This window comes from Balaenoptera ricei, chromosome 8 (assembly GCF_028023285.1).
Source record: "Balaenoptera ricei isolate mBalRic1 chromosome 8, mBalRic1.hap2, whole genome shotgun sequence".
In the NCBI taxonomy this organism is placed as follows: domain Eukaryota; kingdom Metazoa; phylum Chordata; class Mammalia; order Artiodactyla; family Balaenopteridae; genus Balaenoptera; species Balaenoptera ricei.
The window spans coordinates 87924689-87945317 of record NC_082646.1 but is presented as its reverse complement, the minus strand read 5'-3'; the positions used below and the strand labels follow the sequence as shown (position 1 = coordinate 87945317).

At 33.7% G+C, this 20629-nt stretch overlaps 1 protein-coding gene across 1 annotated transcript in view; it reads left to right on the top strand.

Moving 5' to 3' along the window:
• The window catches only part of CSTF3 (cleavage stimulation factor subunit 3), a 68359-nt gene that overhangs the window by 29183 nt on the left and 18547 nt on the right, over window positions 1–20629 (top strand). The window contains exons 4-8 of the mRNA XM_059931347.1: window positions 18149–18181; window positions 18917–19014; window positions 20196–20262; window positions 20346–20380; window positions 20465–20591. Coding sequence (XP_059787330.1) covers window positions 18149–18181; window positions 18917–19014; window positions 20196–20262; window positions 20346–20380; window positions 20465–20591 — 360 coding nt within the window. The remainder of the gene's footprint in view (window positions 1–18148; window positions 18182–18916; window positions 19015–20195; window positions 20263–20345; window positions 20381–20464; window positions 20592–20629) is intronic.

The window sequence follows — 20629 nt, the reverse complement described above, 5'->3', positions numbered from 1 at the left end:
TAGGTGTATATATTGAAGTAAAACTTCTGAGACATTTGTATGTGTATGTATGAGATAAAAACAGGAGTTTTCACAACTTGATTTATCAAAGTTCACAGGTTGTTTGTCAAATTAGTAAAGCATAAACATTTTAATTCTTACCCACCCATTTTCACTTGGACCAATGTATATGTGCACAATGCCAACATCCAGTTGATGAGTGGAAATTCTTTAAGACATTTAGATATTTAAAAATATAGAAAGTTCCTGTTTTAACTTAATCCATAAACTTTATATAGATTTATTTTAAAAAGAACAAGTATAAAAGATGAATTACTCCAGTTCTGGTCCTTAGAAACAGTACTTCTGTGTTAAATGTTATTTATCATTTTACTTTTTGTTTTTGTAACTTTCACCCAAACTTCACTTACTTTGGCATGGCAAATATTAAGGGTAAACTCAAATTGCTGGTTTATAAAGTATTTCAGAGAACTGAATTACACTTACTTGGGAATTCTCCAGTACATTAGAGGAAATACATTTGGTTTATTGAATTCTGTAATTTTCTTAACCTTTGAAATTTAGTGTTTCAAAGAACATTGGATTTTTAAGTTTTTAGTTGCTTTTCAAGATAGTTTGCATACAGAATTTTTTCCTAATTCTTTTGAAGCCAGATGTTAATAAAATATATTGAAGAAGATTTGGGTGATATGGTGAGCTTGGTTACTCAGATAAATGGTCTCACTGAAAACAAAGGCTGCCGGGCAGAATTTTAAAACGTCTTGAAGAACTGACAGCATAGTGGAGAATTACCAAGCCAAAACCTAACTGGAAAACAAACACACACACAAACAAAAATAGGAATGCTGGGAGATAAGCTGAGTTCCTAAACTGTTTTTACCCTGAGAGCCTGTGTCAAACTGGGAGAACTTGAGCTTCAATTTCAAATGCTTATAGGAGTTCAGGTAGCAAAAGTCAAAGCCCAAGGCTTGCTCAGCAGGACACCCTCTTCCTCTAAAGCTGTGTGTAGGTAATACTCAGGATGACAGTGAACCAGAAATAAATCTGTGCTGCCTTATTAACCCTAGAAGACTGAGGAAGTTTGCTGTGGTCCTGAGCAGAGCAGAATGGGGAAGTCCTGGGATGTTTCAACAAGTTGGCACTTGCATGGATTTGTGGTCCAAATAAACATAACTTGGGTGGTTCAAAAAATTTTTGAACCATGCGTAAGGTGGCCTCAACCTGAATTATGCTACTAGGTGCCTGATAATCTTTCTCAGACTTTTTCTGGAGGAATGCACCTTCATCCTAAGCCACAGAAGAATATCCACGAATATTTTTCCAAGGAAAAGGAGTTTGCTTGTTAAAATCTAATCATGTAATAAAAAAACAGATACAGCAGAAACATCTGCAAAGACTTCAAAGACTAGAATTAAGATGGAATTAGGTTAATAACAGATTAGACACAGGTGAAGAGAGAATTGGAAAACTGAAGAAATCCAGATTGGAGTTTAAAGAAACAATGACATAGGAAATATGAAAGGATTAAGACCACAAAGGATAGAGTGAAAATGTGTCTAACTGAAGTTCCAGAAGTAGAGGAGAGATACTGGGCAGAAGCACAATTTGAAGAGATAAATACTAAGAATTTTTTTAGGGTGATTAAAAGAATTCAGCAGATTCAGGATGCTTCATGAATCCCAGACAGGATTTAAAAAAGAAAAATTCCCATGTAGACACAGAGTGAAACTACAGAAAAACAATGAAAACCAAACCCATCTCAGAAGCAGCTGGAAACAAAAGGACAAATGGCCTTCAAATGAATGGCAGTTAGGTTGACAACTTCCCAAGAGCAGCAGTAGAAGCCAGAAGACAATGGAATTGCCTCTTCCGTTTACTTAAACAAACCTGTCAAAAGTTCTATATGCAGGAGAAAAATCTTTATAGGGGTGAAGAAAGACATTATAGGCGAGGTTAAATATTTTTTTTTGATAGGTAAGAGTGGGTTTATTTAGAGAAACACACTCCACAGACAGAGTGTGGGCCATCTCAGAAGGCAAGAGGCCACATATGTATTTTTTGACATTTCCCATTATAGTATATAACTTCCTCAAACTAAAAGAAATGATATATATATATATGTATATATATATGTATGTAAAGAATATTCTTGTTTAGGTAGTATCCACCAGATTACTCAATATTTTTCTTAATAAGATTTTCCCTCCAAAGTCATTCTTTACTAATGAAAGTTCTCATAGATGAAAGGTCTTTTGTTAGATTGTAATTCATGTTATATTTTTACCTTCATTTTTTTGAGGAAAATGATTATGAATTTTATTTTTATTTTAATTTATAAATTGGTAAATCTTATTTGATTGGTTTAGTGCCAGAAGTTTATAAAGATTGTGGCATGCAACAGTTGTTTTGTTTTTTTAATTTTTAAATTTTATTTATTTTTTTATACAGCAGGTCCTTATTAGTCATCAGTTTTATACACATTAGTGTATACATGTCAATCCCAATCGCCCAATTCATCACACCACCACCCCCACCCCCCTGCTGCTTTCCGCGCTTGGTGTCCATACGTTTGTTCTCTACATCTGTGTCTCAATTTCTGCCCTGCAGACCGGTTCATCTGTACCATTTTTCTAGGTTCCACATATATGCGTTAATATACGATTTTTTTTTCTCTTTCTGACTTACTTCACTCTGTATGACAGTCTCTAGATACATCCACATCTCTACAAATGACCCAATTTTGTTCCTTTTTATGGCTGAGTAATATTCCATTGTATATATGTACCACATCTTCTTTATCCATTCGTCTGTCGATGGGCATTTAGGTTGCTTCCATGACCTGGCTATTGTAAATAGTGCTGCAGTGAACACTGGGGTGCATGTGTCTTTTTGAATTATGGTTTTCTCAAGGTATATGCCCAGTAGTGGGATTGCTGGGTCATATGGTAATTCTATTTTTAGTTTTTTAAGGAACCTCCATACTGTTCTCCATAGTGGCTGTATCAATTTACATTCCAACCAACAGTGCAAGAGGGTTCCCTTTTCTCCACACCCTCTCCAGCATTTGTTGTTCATAGATTTTCTGATGATGCCCATTCTAACTGGTGTGAGGTGATACCTCATTGTAGTTTTGATTTGCATTTCTCTAACAATTAGTGATGTTGAGCAGCCTTTCATGTGCTTCTTGGCCATCTGTATGTCTTTTTTGGAGAAATGTCTATTTAGGTCTTTTGCCCATTTTTGGATTGGGTTGTTTGTTTTTTTAATATTGAGCTGCATGAGCTGTTTATATATTTTGGAGATTAATCCTTTGTCCGTTGATTCGTTTGCAAATACTTTCTCCCATTCTGAGGGTTGTCTTTTCGTCTTGTTTATGGTTTCCTTTGCTGTGCAAAAGCTTTGAAGTTTCGTTAGGTCCCATTTGTTTATTTTTGTTTTTATTTCCATGACTCTAGGAGGTGGATCAAAAAAGATCTTGCTGTGATTTATGCCAAAGAATGTTCTTCCTATGTTTTCCTCTAAGAGTTTTATAGTGTCCGGTCTTACATTTAGGTCTCTAATCCATTTTGAGTTTATTTTTGTGCATGGTGTTAGGAAGTGTTCTAATTTCATTCTTTTACATGTAGCTGTCCAGTCTTCCCAACATGCAACAGTTAGTTAAAGTAAATGTTGACTTTCAGATGTTTACCCATCTATATTACTTCAATAATCTTATTATTAAATGTTATAAATACTTTATAAAACACTTTAAGTAATCTTGAGTGACGTCAATGTCTTCTTCCATTAGTTAACATCTATTTTTAGGTTTGAAAATTATCTGACTAAATAAGTTAAAATTTTATGGTAGTACTTCTGTACTTTGTTTTATCAGTTTGTGTTATGGTTGATTGTTTCTTTTACAAATGCTTAAATTCTACTAGGTATTTAGATGTTGCAAAAATCCTTTGCCTTAAAAAATACTGTGAGTTAAATAGTTTAACAATATTATACATCTTAATACCTGTATGCATAATACATGTTCTATTACTTGTATACATTTTTAGAGTATTTGGAATTTTTTTTTAAGAATTGATGGTTAAATACAGAAATATGTTTAAACATGAGAGAAGCCCCAAAAGTTTATATATTACCTAAAGAGTTTTAAAATACATATTTGTATATTTTAAAATATGGTTCAAAAACCCAAGATATGAAAGGGACCTACAGGGAAAAGTTTTTCATCTATCCATCCTTGAGTCACCCAATTCCCCTCCACAGTGAAAAATGTTCAGCTTATTTTTTTCCTCTCCTTTTACATGAACAATTGCCTGTTAGGTTTTGTTTTACACCTTGCTTTTTTTCTTTTTTGCTTAACAAAGTAAATTTAAGAGTGTGTATTTTTTTTTTTTTTACAAGTACTTATTCCTTATTTTGTTTAATCTGTCTTCTGCTGAAGGACATTTAGGTTCCTCCCAAACTTGTTTTATTACAAACATTACTGCATTGAATATATGTGTACATGTCATTTCCATCTGTAAATATATCTAGGTTATTCCTAGATGAGGAATTCCTGGATCAAAGAGTATGAAGGATTTTTTTAAACCAAATTGCCTTCTGCAGAGGTTGTAATAATTTGAAATCCCATTAATAATCCTTGATATTGAAAGTACACTTCCTCACAACTTGTTAATTCAATATATTATTATACTTTAAAATTTTTGCCAGTATTCATAGGCAAACAATTATAATATCAGTATGGTTGTGTTTTGCATTTCTCTTATGTATGAGATTGAACCTGTTTTTATACATTTAAAGTCCCTTTAGATTTCTTTTTCTGAGACTTGATCTCCTTACTCCATTTTTCTGTTTTGTTTTTTCTTATTTGCAGGAACATTATACGTTAGGGGACTTAAGGGAAACTTTTAACTTTTGCATGACTTGCTATTTATAAGTTCAGGTAATTTTGATATAACATTTAAATAGTATGTTATCTTTATTGTTTATGTTGTTTTTTCTCAGTATCAGACTGGAAGGAATGATAAATATGCTCTCTGAGGTGAAAGACCAATACTTACATTTGTTACTTTGGTGTTCATGACTTGCTTTAAATAATTTTCTTTCAAATGTTTTGTGCTTAGATTTTCATTTAGTTGATCAGCTCTATGATTTCCCACTTAAGTATTACGTTTGCAAATTATTTTTCTCATACATGTCTTGAACTTTTTATATTCTTGCAACTCAGCATTAGAAAGGTATGAGGAGACTTGAATACCCATATGTAATAATAATAGTTTTAAGTAGATTTTATAAGTGTATATTTCTGTTGCTAGTTATATATTTTTTCCCTTAAGTTGATTTGCCTATATTTTTGAAGGAAAATCTTGATTCACAGTACAGATTTTCTTGAGCTATTCAGTGTCACTGAAAATAGTAGGCATCAAAATCATGAAGCCATCTTTCAAGAATGATAGCTCCCTTTGAAGTGAGTCTTATGTGTAAGGATTATATTTGCACTACTCATTTAACATTAAATATTTTTAAACTAGTTTTCTCAATGGTCAGGTAAATACTTCATAAAATCTGGTTTTCGAACATGCATGCCCTCCTATCCAGCAATGTATCTCAACTGTAACAATTTGAAAGTCTGTCCTTAGATTATTGTGTGCATATTGTAGGATGATGAGGGAATGTGGGGAGGAGGATAGAGCAACGATCTTGTCCCTGTCCTGTCTTCCCTTAGGTTTAGGGAGTGCTTGGGAAAGGGCTGTTAGGAGCTCGACTTCTTTGAGAAGCAGTATTAGGAAATTTTTTATTTTCCTGTTATTTTTTACATGTCACAGCTTTCGATAATCTGACATCCCCACTAACCTGTTACATAAAGCCTGGACAAAATCAGACCTGTATATTAGGATCCATTAGAAAGAATGGGCATGTGTTTATTAGATTATAGGAGCCTTCCTCCAGACTTCATTTACCAGCTAAAGTAACATCATCTTGATCCAGAGTATGCTCTTCGGGTTTTTTTCCCCTTCAACTTTCTTTGCATTTCTGTCACAGCACAAGGAGGGAATTCCAATGTAATCTTTATTGCAGTCTTGTCTACTGAAACCTTAATGGCAGTATTCTATATAGAATTTGGACTTAATTCTTTACTTCAGGTGATAACCACTTGGGAAAATGTCATCACAAACATATATCTGGAGGAGATAAAATGTGAAATATAAACCAAACATTTCAAACTATATAAAACAAATTCCAGAGAACATAGTGCATGCTTTCTTGATAAACCTTTAAATAAATGTACTTAGGAACTTACAAAGTTAGGAAAAAAGAAGTTTTAAAATTTAAGTATCTATTAGATTATTTAATAAACATTCTGGAGGTAGTACTTAACATTTCAAAGTAGGACTTAACCCATTAAAATAGAGCCGAAGTTTCAGTTTTGGAGCATGTCTACCATAGAGGAAGAAGATTCATGTCTCAGTCTTACTGATTCTTCTGGAGTTTAATATTTTTTTACCTGAATTTTTTCTTTGCTTTTCTTGAAGATAATTTGTTAGCTATGTCTACCTATTTAAACCTCCATTTTCGAAATTCCAACTTCTCATCTTTTAAGTAAGTATTTAAAGCAGTGTTACATGGGAAATGAAAACCATGTTTTCATTCAAAAGAATTAATGAAAAATAAAATTGATTTGGGTGTTTGCATGGAATTATCTAAACCATGTGAAATCTGTTTTCAAAGTACATATTAGAGTTTTAATCAGTCCCTATCTGTTGTTATTTCATTGTGAATTGTATGACAGTATAATTCTTAGCATTCTTTTTAAATCTTTTTACTGAAGTGAGGTTTTTATAGTTAATGTTTTAACAAAAATTACAGAACTTACAATGAGCTTTCTATAAAACTTACACGTTTTACATTTTTACATTGGCACTGATAAAGGAAAATATTATTTGAAAGAGTTATATATGTTTATTGCAGAAAAATTAGAAAAATATAAGCATAAAGAGAAGAAACATCCATATTCCCACTTTCACCACTTAGCATTTCTAGATGTAGCTATCTATAAAATCTTAAAACTTTTTTGTAACTTAAGTTTTTTACATGATAGCATACTTTTGTGTTGTTTACTATACAAAATCACTTTTAAATATGCCAGAGTAGTTCATTTTAGATATATGCTTTTTTTAAAATAAATTTATTTATTTTATTTATTTAATTTTGGCTGCGCTTGGTCTTCGTTGCTGTGCGTGGGCTTTCTCTAGTTGCGGCGAGCGGGGGCTACTCTTCGTTGTGGTGCGCGGGCTTCTCCTTGCGGTGGCTTCTCTTGTTGCGGAGCATGGGCTCTAGGCACGTGGGCTTCAGTAGTTGTGGCACGCGGGCTCTAGAGCACAGGCTCAGTAGTTGTGGCACACGGGCTTAGCTGCTCCGCAGCATGTGGGATCTTCCTGGACCAGGGATTTAACCCATGTCGCCTGCACTGGCAGGCGGATTCTTAACCACTGCACCACCAGGGAAGCCCTAGATAAATGCTTTTTAACCAGTCCTTTATTGTGGTGCATTCATATAGTTTCCAGTTTTTGCTTTATGTGAAACTAACAAATACAATTTTACTTAAATATCTTTACACATTTATAACTTCTTTACATTTATATTTTAGACTTGGTATTTCACTATCAAAGGTTGCTGACATCATCTTTCAAAAATTTCAGGCCATGATATTTTTTAATTGCTTCAGAATTTAAGTAAAAATGGCCAATGTATAGTTTGCACAAGAGTAGAGAGAAAAAAGATTAAATAAATGTACAATTTTGGTGAGAAAGATGATTAGGAGATTATTTAATATTTTTTAAAAGGGAACCTGAAATTAGGTTATTTCGTTAACAAAATAGAAATAAACTATGCTTAGAGGATTGAGAAAACTGGAATTGGATCATAAAATACAGGTGTAGGTTTTAATTTCTTGGATAAAATAAAAAGGACATCAAAGGCAGAGTTACAGAATGTGATTATAATTTCTGAACTAAAGAGTATTTGAAAACATTGAAAAAAACATAATATTTTAGTCTCAGGAATGAATGTACTGTAATTTTCATAGAATGAGGAAATCATCATTCATAAGTCTATGTTGATAGGGAAATACTGGAAGAGTAGGCAAGTTGCTCAAAAAGTAGAGAAATGTAATCCACTGGATTTGTATCCACTTCATTGTAGAAGTTAAATCCTGTTTTTGAAAAGTGATTTTAAGAAAAGCTAGAGATGAAGTGTTACCCATGATACTGTGTATCTAGTATACATGTTGATTCAGCAGTATTAAAGTGTACACAGAATTAGTAACAAAGAAATGCATAGAAAAACTTACGATGCCAGTTGATGCCACTGAAAATTAGGCAAGCAAATTGATATTCTGATAGGAATCTATCAAAATGGGAAAGAAATTATCTTGATTTATGAAACTAGAATGATCAGAGGAGTGATTAAAATAAGGCTTTTGCCCAATGATAATTCAATTGTTAATTTTTTTAAAATAGCAATTCTCAATATGTATGCAGTGAGAAGTATTGTGAAAGATGAATCGTAAATGGTTTTCTACTCTAAAAATTTTCACCACATGTTAAAAAGTTGTGTGACTATACTAATGGGAGATTAACTCAGCAAAATGAGAGTAGAGTGAGATATTTTCTAAGGCAATGTATAAAGTTCACATAGTAATCTTAGAGAAATTATACTATTGAATAATATTTTAAGTTTGCCTAGAAGGATTTTTATTTTGTTAAGAGAACAATTCATAAAAGCTAAAAATTAAGGTAGCAGGCTAGAGAAGACTATAAATGGATGTGAAAGAAATAAACTGATATTAGGCTTTTGAGGGAAGTGAATCAGCACACCTACTTGAGCACTTCCCTGGTTGTGCAGTACAGAACTGATTCCATTTTTGAGATCAGTGGCTTATAAACTTGGTTCTCTGACATTTCTGGTAGCTCAAGGATCTCAAATGATTGTACACATTTCTCATTCTCAATTTTAATTTACCATTTAGAAAGAAAATCTATGTCATACATCAATGTAGAGGTGGCATGGGGGAGGTGGTGTAGGGGGTCTAGAGTAGCAAAACCAATGGAGCCATGAAGATGAATGATGTTTTGATACTTTAGATCAAACTACTCACTTCTCAAAAAGTGAAATATCCTGCTCTGTTTTTCTTACTCAGAGTTTGCCGATTATTTTTGAAAAGTAATGATTTGGCATGGTGTTTACAAAGTGTGTTTACTGGGAGCAAAGAGTTTAGACATTAAGTGAAATAGGCTGAGTCTATAAATGTCAAGTGAGGATTGTTGACGGATGCCCTATAAATTGGGACAAAATCAAATTTAGGTCAGAGTTTTACCTTTGACATTCTTGGTTGAAATTAATTTTGCCTGATTTGCTAGCAATTACTTAATAACTTTTTCAGCTTGGTAGGCCTGGCTGAGGATTTGAGAGCATTTAAGAATGAATTTTAAATGGAGATGTTTATAACCAGAGAAAAATACCAACGAATTACTCAGAAGAGGAATTTACTGCCCCAAGTCAGCTATGATTTTCTTTCTTTTCTTTTAAAAAAACAAAAACCCAGTTCTCTTTGCTGCTGTGAAATTGTGTTATAGAAATAAAATCTGTCACAGAAATAACTGAGACAGAAAAAGTCTCTATTCTCGCAGTGATAACAGTTTTGGCTAACAGTTTTGCGTGCATTTCTCCTGAGTTTATGTCTTTTGCACTCTAGATAGAGACACAGAGGGGGTGGGATGAGGAGGATAAGTTGATTGGATAAACATACCAAATGTGTGCCCATTTTTAAAATTCCACTTCCTTTTAAAAATATATTGTGGACATATTTCCATTCAGTATTATAAATATACATCATTGCGTTTAAAGTTTTATGTATATATGCATAATCCATTCCATTGTTTAGACAAAGCATAATTTATTTAGTCAGTCTGCCTTTGGTCATTTAAGTTTCCAGACTTTTCTCTACCACAAGCACTCTTTCAATGAACATCCTCATACCTATATCTTGCTAAAGAGCAATGTAGTGTAATAGCTAAGAGCTCAGTTGTGCAATATTGGGCAACTTACTAAACCTTCCTCAGTTTTGTCATCTTTAAGTAGTAAATAATAATAGTACTTTACTTGAGTGTTGTTCTAAGAATTGAATGAGTTAATACATATAAACTCTTACATAGTAAGAGAGTAGTGCTTACATACCTTAAGTATTTAATAAATGCTGTTGGTATTAGCAGTATTTCGTCATTGATTTCGACTTCTAAGAAGTTGAATTGTTTCAGCTTTTAAATTTAAATTTGTAATAGATAAGCAATAATTTTCTTATTTTCAGATCCACTGGTCTTTCCTATACCCAGAGTTCCTTTTGACCTGTGGCATATCCCACCATCCACCACGTCTTTTTCTTATAACGGTCTCCTTTGACTTCTCTGATGTGATTTTTATCCTTTTTCTCTTATCTCAAATACTCTTTGGAGTTCTTTTCCTTTTCTCTGCCTGAATAATGGATAATTTTTGAGAAATTAATCTTTGCTTGTCTGTATATTCTCTAATTCAGAGAATATACTTAATGCGTTAGGTATTACATGCTCTAGGTATATATAAATTTTTTTTAAACAAGTGACTCAGATATACATCTTTAATCCCACTGTCTTATTTGAAAACCAATACCTTATCTCCTAACTGTAAACAGTTTCTGCCTGAATTATTTATGGTCATCGCAAATGTAATAAAAAGTAAACTTTATTGTACAGCAACTACTATAACATTTTTCATTTTTGTTCCCATGAAAAAATTACTCTATTGTTTTTCGCTCTATATTACTGTTTTGCTCTCCCTGTTCTCCCTCTGCCAAGCCCAGGCCACTATTATCCCTCTTAAGGATGATAGCAACAGCCTCTTAGCTATCCTCTCAGCTAGTGGCTGCTTGCCTCATTCCATGGCACTGAAAGCCACCTCTGTCTTCTTTCCTACCTTTACCCCCTCAAACCACCCCTGCCCACACACAGATGAGCCATAGTTTCTGTACTTTCCTTATTGTGTGACAGCCAATTTTTGTGTATCAGATTTAAACTCTGCTTGGCTTTTTAGGCCCCCTGTAATGGACCTCCACCACAATTAGCCAACCTATTTTCCTAATACCTATTCTTGTTTGAATGTTTTCATTATTCTACAGAAACTTGTGTTCTTTCACGAATTTACAGAAACTTTTTCTCGTTAATGGCCAGGATTCCATCTGAACAATAAAACTTTTCCTTGGTAACTCTAATTTGCATGGAACGCCTATTCCTCTGGATTTTATAAGACATGGCACAAGTAGAAAATAATTTAAATTTAGTCCTGTGTTCTTTCCAATAATTTTATGATTCTAACTAGATTATAAGCTCTTTGATAGAGTTCAGGTCCATATTCCCGTATCTACTTGGTAAATCCTAAACATGCTACAGATACTTTTTAGTTGGTTCAGAAAAGTGGAAGATTAATTAATACCTAATTTGGTTCATACAAAGAATCATTTAACCCAAAACTGAAGATAATCATATTTTTGCTTAGCACATTTTAATGTCAATCATACTGAGACTATAAGTGGTCTATACTTTACACTCATATTTAACAAATGTTATTTCTGTGCATATTTTAAGTGCCTTGAGGAACTGGAAATTTATGGGACAACAACATGGTTTTGGCCAATCTGTTAAATGTAAATCCATGTATGTGTATGTAGGCATACATTTGTAACTACATTTAATAGGAAAATTATGGAAATAGTACAGTATATTGTAGGAAAAATTAGGAAGCACAGATAAGCAAACATTTTAAACTACCTAGTTTATTTATCTGACTCCCTCACTAAAATATAACTCCATGAACTATAAAACTTAGTTTCATCCACCACTGTATCTCTAGAGATAGAAAAGAGCCTGCCACATAGGCACACAATTATTTGTTGAATAAAAATGAATTTACTGGCAGATACTCCTCTCCTGATATCTTTACTTTAAAATTGGGACCGGGTGGAAAGGAAAATGTTCTGCAGCTTCTCTGGCAACTTAAAAATCTGTTGTTTGATCTTAGAGTTCATTCCTCAATGTTTCCCAAATTCGTTAAATCTGCTTACGTTTTGTAATTTTCTAAGACATAATTTCCAAGGCATAGCGGATTGAAAACAGAAAAGAGTAGTGAGAAAGAGTAAATTAATGGAAGATGGGGTTTGTATTTAGGATTCCATTTGCTTTCAGGTTTCAGGATTGGAGCTGAGCTTTTTGGATAATAAGAGAAGCAGAATCAGGCAGCTTCTGCAGCTCAAACTTAATTTAAATTGGTTGTCCTAAATTCCACAAAAGTGCATGTGCTGTGCTTTAGAGTAGAAAAGATGTAGGGGACAAATTAAGAATGTGGGTTTATGATTAATTCAGTTATTCATCACATTTGTCCTAAGCAACTACCATGTTAACTCGCTTGAGATGGGGCCTAGCTCTGCCTCTGCTGTGTGGACCAGTAGTGTCTTAAAACACAAGTATGGACTTGCCCCAAATGGTTATTATATGAAAACCTAAACAAAATATATAGAGACTTACTTTTTCTTTAGATTGGTTTGCTAATTTACTTTCCTCTCTAGAGTCATCTTGCCAGTTGGGTTCACTTGTCAAATGTGTTTTTGAACCATTCAAAATAAATTATACAGTCGCTTATTAATTATTCTTATACTTGATAATTTAAAAAATAACATTAAAAAGTTCTGATGTTATGGGATTTGGTGGGTTTTTTTCCCCCAAGCTATATCATAAGAAAAAAAACAGTGAATTTGAGGAAATCAGCCAAAATGCTGTTGACATGTAGAGGTTTATTTCTCTGATAAGAAAAATGCTAGCTTTATAGACACTTATACTGACATTTTATAAATTGTTCAATGAAATATTAAAATATGTTCTTAACATCAGTTATGAAAAACTTATTTTTGAGCAGTGAAATATTGTGGCTTCTTTAGATCTTCATATAAAAATGTTCCAGGTAAAAGGCATAGCTAATCTAAACTATGTTATAAATGAACATTACCACAGTTAAATGAAGGTTTTTTTAGATTTTTCTGACAATGTTTACTTTTAAAAATTAAATAATCTACTGTAAATGATCATTAGTTCCAATAACTGCCCAGAGGATAGTTTTAGTTTCAAAAGACAATGTTAGTTAATGCTTGGGAAGTAATTGTGGAAGTTAACAAACAACTCGAAATAGGAAGTGTTCAAAAGTTAGGAACAGATCTGTGTTTGTTCAGTGTTATACTTGTTTTCACTCTCCCCCAAATAACCACTCATTTGAATTTAATTAAATTTAAAGTTTAATTAATCTTGCTAGAATTCCAACTATCTTCCCCCTTTATAAAATGAAAATATTAGGAAGTTGACAATTTTATTTTTTATTTTTTATGTTTTCTTATTTTTTTGGCCTGGCCACGTGGCTGGTGGGACCCTAGTTCCCTGACCAAGGATCAAACCCAGTGAGAACGAGGGGTCCTAACCACTGGACTGCCAGGGAATTCCCAGCTGACAATTTTTAAAAATTTAGTACATTTTCTCCACCACAACTTTTCATATTTTGGTAAAATTCAAATGATTCATCAAAAAAGTAATATTGAAGTTGTATGACAAATTTTGATGATAAATAGATATATCGAAGGATAAATATTAAAATTATCCTAAATTTTTTCTTGGAATGATTTTTTTAATTACAAAAATAATATACCATGTTATTAGAAGCTTTGGAAAAAACAATCATTCCATCACACTAACATATAAATTGTTCATTTTTGGGTATATTTCCAACCACTTAAAAACTTTTTCGCATTAGGATAACTTAGGATTCCTGTTAAAAAAAACAGAAATCTACATTTTTAACAGTCACCTGAGATGATTGTTTGCAAGTTAGAGAACCAAAGACTAAAGATAATTTTTTGTTTGTTTGTTTTTGGTCACGCCGTGCAGCCTGAGGGATCTTAGTTCCCTGACCAGGGATGGAACCCATGCCCCCTGCAGTGGAAGCAGAGTCCTAACGACTGGACCACCAGGGAATTCCCTAAAAATATTTTTTAAAGACCCCTGTTATTTAAACTGATATAACATTACTTTTAATATAATAAATAAGATGTGAGCAAGTTCTAGTAATCTTTGCAATCTAGTAATCTTTGTAAACTTGTGTGTGTGTGTGTGTGTGTGTGTATATATATATACATATATATATAAAATGGGATTTAAATGGAGGCATTTATTTTTATTGAAGTATAGTTGCTTACAATGTTATATAAGTTACAGGTCTACAATATAGTGATTCACAATTTTTAAGATTATACTCCATTTATAATTATTATAAAATATTGGCTATATTCCCCATGTTGTAACTATATCCTTGTAGCTTAGTTTGTACCTCTTAATCCCCTACCCCTATATTGCCCCTCCCCCTCTTCCCTCTCCTCACTGGTAACCACTAGTTTGTTCTCTATATCTATGAGTCTGCTTCTTTTTTGTTATATTCACTGGTTTGTTGTATTTTTTAGATTCCACATGTAAGTGATAACATACTGTATTTGTCTTTCTCTGTCTTATTTCACTTAGTATAATGCCCTTCAAGTCCATCCATGTTGCTGTAAATGGCAAAATTTTGTTCTTTTTCATGACTGAGTGGTATTCCATTGTATATATTTACCACATCTTCTTTATCCATTCTGTTGATGGACACTTAGGTTGCATACATATCTTGGCAATTATAAATAATGCTGCTATGAACATTGAGGAGCATGTATCTTTTCAAATTAGTGTTTTTAGTTTTTTTGAATATATATACCCAGGAGTGGAGTTTCTGACTCATATGATGATTCTATTTTTAGTTTTCTGAGAAAACTCCATACTGTTTTCTACAGTGGTTGCACAAATTTACATTCCCACCAACAGTGTTATTTTTAACACTTATTATTTTTAACCATTTACATTTTCTCTTTGGGAATTGCCTATTCATATTCTTTGCCAATTTTCCCAAAGGATAGTTTCGGTTTTCCTGGCCAATTTTAAGAACTGTATATAATCTGTCATCTACACTTGGGAATCTGGTGACTTGAATTTGTCTTACTTCACTCCTACTCTCAACTCAACCTATTTACTGAGCCAAGCAGCTGGATGCAAGGAAACCTCAGATTCTATTGCAGTCTCGAAGAACAGGGCTGGTGGAGCGCCTAGGACAAGGAATAAGAAACTGACTCAGAAATACTTGGCACCCTTCCACTGTCTTTTTGCCCCAGAGGAATGTTGACATCAGCCTGGCCACCAGGAAACGAAAAAGGAGCTGAACTGGCAGGCTGAGTACTCCTTACTCTTGAGCAAAGATTTCTCTCTGTTTTTTTGTCAGAAGACTACCAACAGCCAACTTGCTGTTTACACCTGCTACACAGCTCTCGTGGTAGAGAAGGGTCAACTACAACACTGGGACTGCCAACTCTGAGATCAGGGAATAGACGGAAGAAATAACTGCATATCTAAGGATCCAGCAACAAGAAAGGAATATAAACAAACTGTTGGGACAGGCCCCCAACAAAATAGAGCTGCTGGAGGAGAGAGACAATAACTTGAACAAAATAATAGGAGCACAGTGAGATTGAAACTGCAGTATTTAAAAAAACAAAACAAAAAAACCTCTGGTGCCAAAAGCCATTATTTTTGAACCAACTACAGCAATAGGTCAACTGGAGGAAAATGATAACATGGAGACTTAAATTTGTGGCCTGGAGAATCTAGTGGAAGAAGTATTTTTAAACTTAGAGCCAAAAGGCAAAGAAAGGGTAAAAATAACAGATTCTGAGGATAGAAGAAGTAGACCTAATGTGTATAATAGGAGTTCAATAAGGAAAAAAAAGAACAGATTGAAGAGAGGCAATAATTTAAAAAAGAGGAAAAGTCTTGAGCTGAAAGACATGACTCTAGCTTCAAAGGGCATGCTGAGTCCCTGGCAGAATTCATGGTGATAATAATAAATGTCAATTACTACGTTCTCACTCTGCTAGGCAGTGTTCTAAGGGCTTTACATTTATTAACTCGTTGAGTCCTTAAAACAGCCCTACAAAATAGGTACTATTATCCCCCCTAATTCAGAAGAGGAAAAATGGTTAAGTGTATAGTCAAAAAGTGAACCCAAGAGATTTGACTCCAGAGCCTTGACTAAACTGCCTCAAAGAGCAAAGACCTATATTTAAGCAAATCCTGTTACAGTTTATGAACTCTGAAGATCAAGGGTGAAATCTTACAAGTTCCAGAGAGAAAGAGCAAGTAATCAGCAAAAGAAAAAGAGCCTGTCACCAGAGTTCTGATCTGCCTCACCTTAAGCCAGAAAGCAGTGGGAAAATTTATCTATACTACTGATTGAAAAGAACCACAAGCCAAGGTTTCTCTAACCAGTCAAATTATTCACCTGTCAGGCTGATACAAAGATTTGCTGATATATCACAATTGAATAACTAACCTCACCTACCATCTGACTCAAAGAAAGGGAAATCTAATAGTATTTATTTAACCTTTGTCTTCGCACATGCCACTCCTTCTGCCTGGAATAACTCCTCCCTTTCTTTACCAGTCTAACAACTCTTTTTTAAATTAAAATAGAATTGATTTACAATATTGTGTTAGTTTCAAGTGTACAGCAAAGTGTGTGTGTGTGTGTGTGTGTGTGTGTGTATATACATATATGTGTATATATATGTATATATATAGACATTTCAGGTTATTTTCCATAATAGGTTATTACAAGATATTGAATATAGTTCCCTGTGCTATACAGTAAATCCTTATTGCTTATCTATTTTATGTATAGTAATTTGTATCTGTTAATCCCATACTCCTGATTTATCCCTCTCCCCTTCCCTTTCCCCTTTGGTAATCATAAGTCTGTTTTCTATGTCTCTGAGTCTGTTTCTGTTTTGTATATAGATTCAGTTGTATTATTTTTTAGATCCACATATAAGTGATATATAATATTTGTATTTCTGACTTACTTCACTTAGTATATTCTCTAGGTTCATCCATGTTGCTGCAAATGGCAGTATTTCTTTCTTTTTTATGGCTGAGTAATATTCCATTGTATACATATACCACATCTTCTTAAGCCAATTGTTTCTTGATAGACACTCGCGTGGCTTCTATGTCTTGACTATTGTAAGTAGTGCCGCTGTGAACATTAGGATGCATGTATCTTTTCGAATTAGTTTTCGTCTTTTCCAGATACATGCTCAGGAGTGGGATTGCTGGATCATATGATAGCTCTATTTTTAATTTTTAAGGGAACCTCCATACTGTTCTCCATAGTGGCTGCACCAATTTACATTCCCACCAACAGTGTAGGAGGGTTCCCTTTTCTCCACATCGTCTCCAGCATTTATTGTTTGTAGACTTTTTGATGATAGCCATTCTGACCTCACACCTCATTCTTAACATCTTCACTTCTTCCAGGAAATCTTTTGCAACCCTGTAAGTCTGAGTTTTATGCTCCTCCTAAATGCTCCCATAGCACCCTGTAGTTCCCCCATCTTGACACTTGTTTTCCCTGTAAAATTGTAAGCTCTATGAGGACATAGGCAGACTATGCATGTTTTGTTCACTGTGGTAGCCCCAGTGCCTAGCACAGCGCCTGGAGTATAGTAGATTGACTGAGTGATTAAAATTTATGTGTAGTCAAAATTCACAAATCTTTTTTGCTACCCTACTCAGATTGTTCTAGTAGTAGCTATTCAGGGAAAATAAAGCTTTAAATTTGTCTTCATTAGATACTTAAAGCCCTATTCAAGTATGCCTTGTTTATATTTCTTTATTCATCTTGTGACTGTTTTATAAAATTTTAAATTCACGAAAGTTCAACATAAATGAGCTTATAAAAATTTTTCCATATAGAATTAATTTATGTAAGGCATATTTACAATGCATATTATCCATATTGGGTTCAAACTTCTATTTGTTATTTTCAAAAGGCAGAATTAAATAGGAAAGTGTAGAAATGAATTTACAAGCTTAATCAAAACACTCAGAGATAGTGATAGTACTCTAAAAAGAATGGTGTTAATTCTATATTTTTCTCTGTTTCTCTGCAGATTAAAGCTAAAAATTATGACAAGGTCGAAAAGGTGAGTCCTCTTAAGTATACTTTGAATGTATGCTGAAGTTTAATTTAGGACTTAATGTATATAAGGCAAATACAGTAAAATGTTAACAATTGTTGAATCTAGCTAGTGATTATATAGGAATTCATTGTACTTATTCAGCCCTTTTGTATGTTTGAAAATGTTCATAATAAAATCTTGGGGGACTTCCCTGGTGGCGCAGTGGTTAAGAATCGGCCTGCCAATGCAGGGGACACGGGTTCGAGCTCTGGTCCGGGAAGATCCCACATGCCGCGGAGCACCTAAGCCTGTGTGCCGCAACTACTGAGCCTGTGCTCTACAGCCTGTGAGCCACAACTACTGAAGCCCGTGCGCCTAGAGCCTGTGCTCTGCAACAAGAGAAGCCACCGCAATGAGAAGCCCGCGCACCGCAACAAAGAGTAGCCCTACTCACTGCAACTAGAGAAAGCCTGCACGCAGCAACGAAGACCCAAGACAAAAATAAATAAATAAAATAAATAAATTTTAAAAGATAAAATAAAATTTTGGAAAAGAAAATAATTATACTCTGCTGACCAAAATTATGAGAATGATTTTGATTATCTAAACAAAATAGTGGGAGTTGTTATTTGACATTTATTTGTAAGAAGATAAATTCATGAAAGGAGCTGAATTTGTTTCTTTAATGTTCCATTTCAACTATGTACATGTGAAATTTATTTAAGTGTGGATTCTGATAATATTTTATTGTATTTACAGCTATTTCAGAGATGCCTTATGAAGGTTTTGCACATTGATTTATGGAAGTGTTATCTTTCATATGTCCGAGAAACCAAGGGTAAACTACCAAGTTACAAGTAAGTTAAATCAGGAGCTTAAGAATGCAGGTCATCCCCAGGCACACAGTCAACCCCATAGAAACTCACACCTCTTAACTCCAGAGGGTGAAGAAACTTAAGGATTTGAAAAGTCAGGATTCTCTGAGAAGTCAGTAAACCATGGAAAAAAATGCTTCAAAGAAAGCCACTGGTATTAGATTTATTCTGGAGAATTGAATTATCCAAGCCCCTCTTCTATATTGAAACACTGTACATTTGCAACTCCAAAGCACTTTGTTGACAGGCTTGTTGACAAACTTAATAAAAAGCATCTTATTACTTGTCATGGCACCACTCTTGGCAGGTTACATTGTAATATGCTACTTAAGTATTCCAAGGCATCTTTGACAATGGTATTGTTGTATAGTTGACCTCCTCACTAGGACTTACCCTCACCTATCTATCTTTGTTGAATCTAAATAATGGACCTTCTCAAATGCTGTTTTTGTATATAACAAATAGGCAAATTATTTTTATAACCAGAATTCTATCTTTGTTTTCTTTTTCTTCATTATTGTTTATTGTCTTACACTGAAGAAGTTCTTTCTCCCTAAATTTTATGTCAGAGCTAATAGATCTTCAGACATAACTTACCTTCTTAATCAAAGAACCAGATATTTCCACATTTGAATCTTCTACATATAAGATTAGGCAATTTAAGGGCTTTAAAGAGGGGACTTCCCTGGCGGTCCAGTGGTTAAGACTTTGCCTTCCGATGCAGGGGGTGTGGGTTTGATCCCTGGTCGGGGAGCTAAGATCCCACATGCGTGGCCAAAAAACCAAAACATAAAACAGAAGCAATATTGTAACAAATTCAATAAGGACTTTAAAAATGGTCCACATCAAAAAAAAAAGTCTTAAAAAATTAATAAACAATATAAAGATAAATAAAACATGGCCTCTATCTTTGATAAGCTTACAAGTAGTAGGTAAAAGAAACAAAGTACATAAATTAATGACATTGACAAGCTAAACACAAAAGAGCTTAGCCTTTACATTTTGTTTATATACTTGCAAAGATGTCTTTACATTTTGTTTGTATAAGCGGTTTAAATGCTGTTCTGATCATATGATCAGAAATCATGATTATGTTTTAGTTGTAGATACATTTTAATAACATGAAATTTTTCTAAAAAACATGCCTTTCATGTTTATTTCAGAGAAAAAATGGCTCAAGCATATGACTTTGCACTGGATAAAATTGGAATGGAAATTATGTCTTATCAGGTAGAGTTAAATTTTTTTAATACATACACTTAAAAAATTTGAAACTACTAAGAAAGATACTAACATTTTATTTTATTTCTTAGATTTGGGTGGATTACATCAATTTCTTAAAAGGCGTGTAAGTATTTTTATAGTTTTATTTTCTGTGTGAACAGTTGATTTAGCTATAATATAATTGATGGTATTTCTTATCCAATGCCAGGGAAGCTGTTGGATCTTATGCAGAAAATCAGAGAATAACAGCTGTTCGAAGAGTTTATCAACGAGGTTGTGTTAATCCCATGATCAACATTGAACAGCTATGGAGAGACTATAACAAGTATGAAGAGGTAAATTAGGCCACAGTAGTTTATTATTATGACCAAGC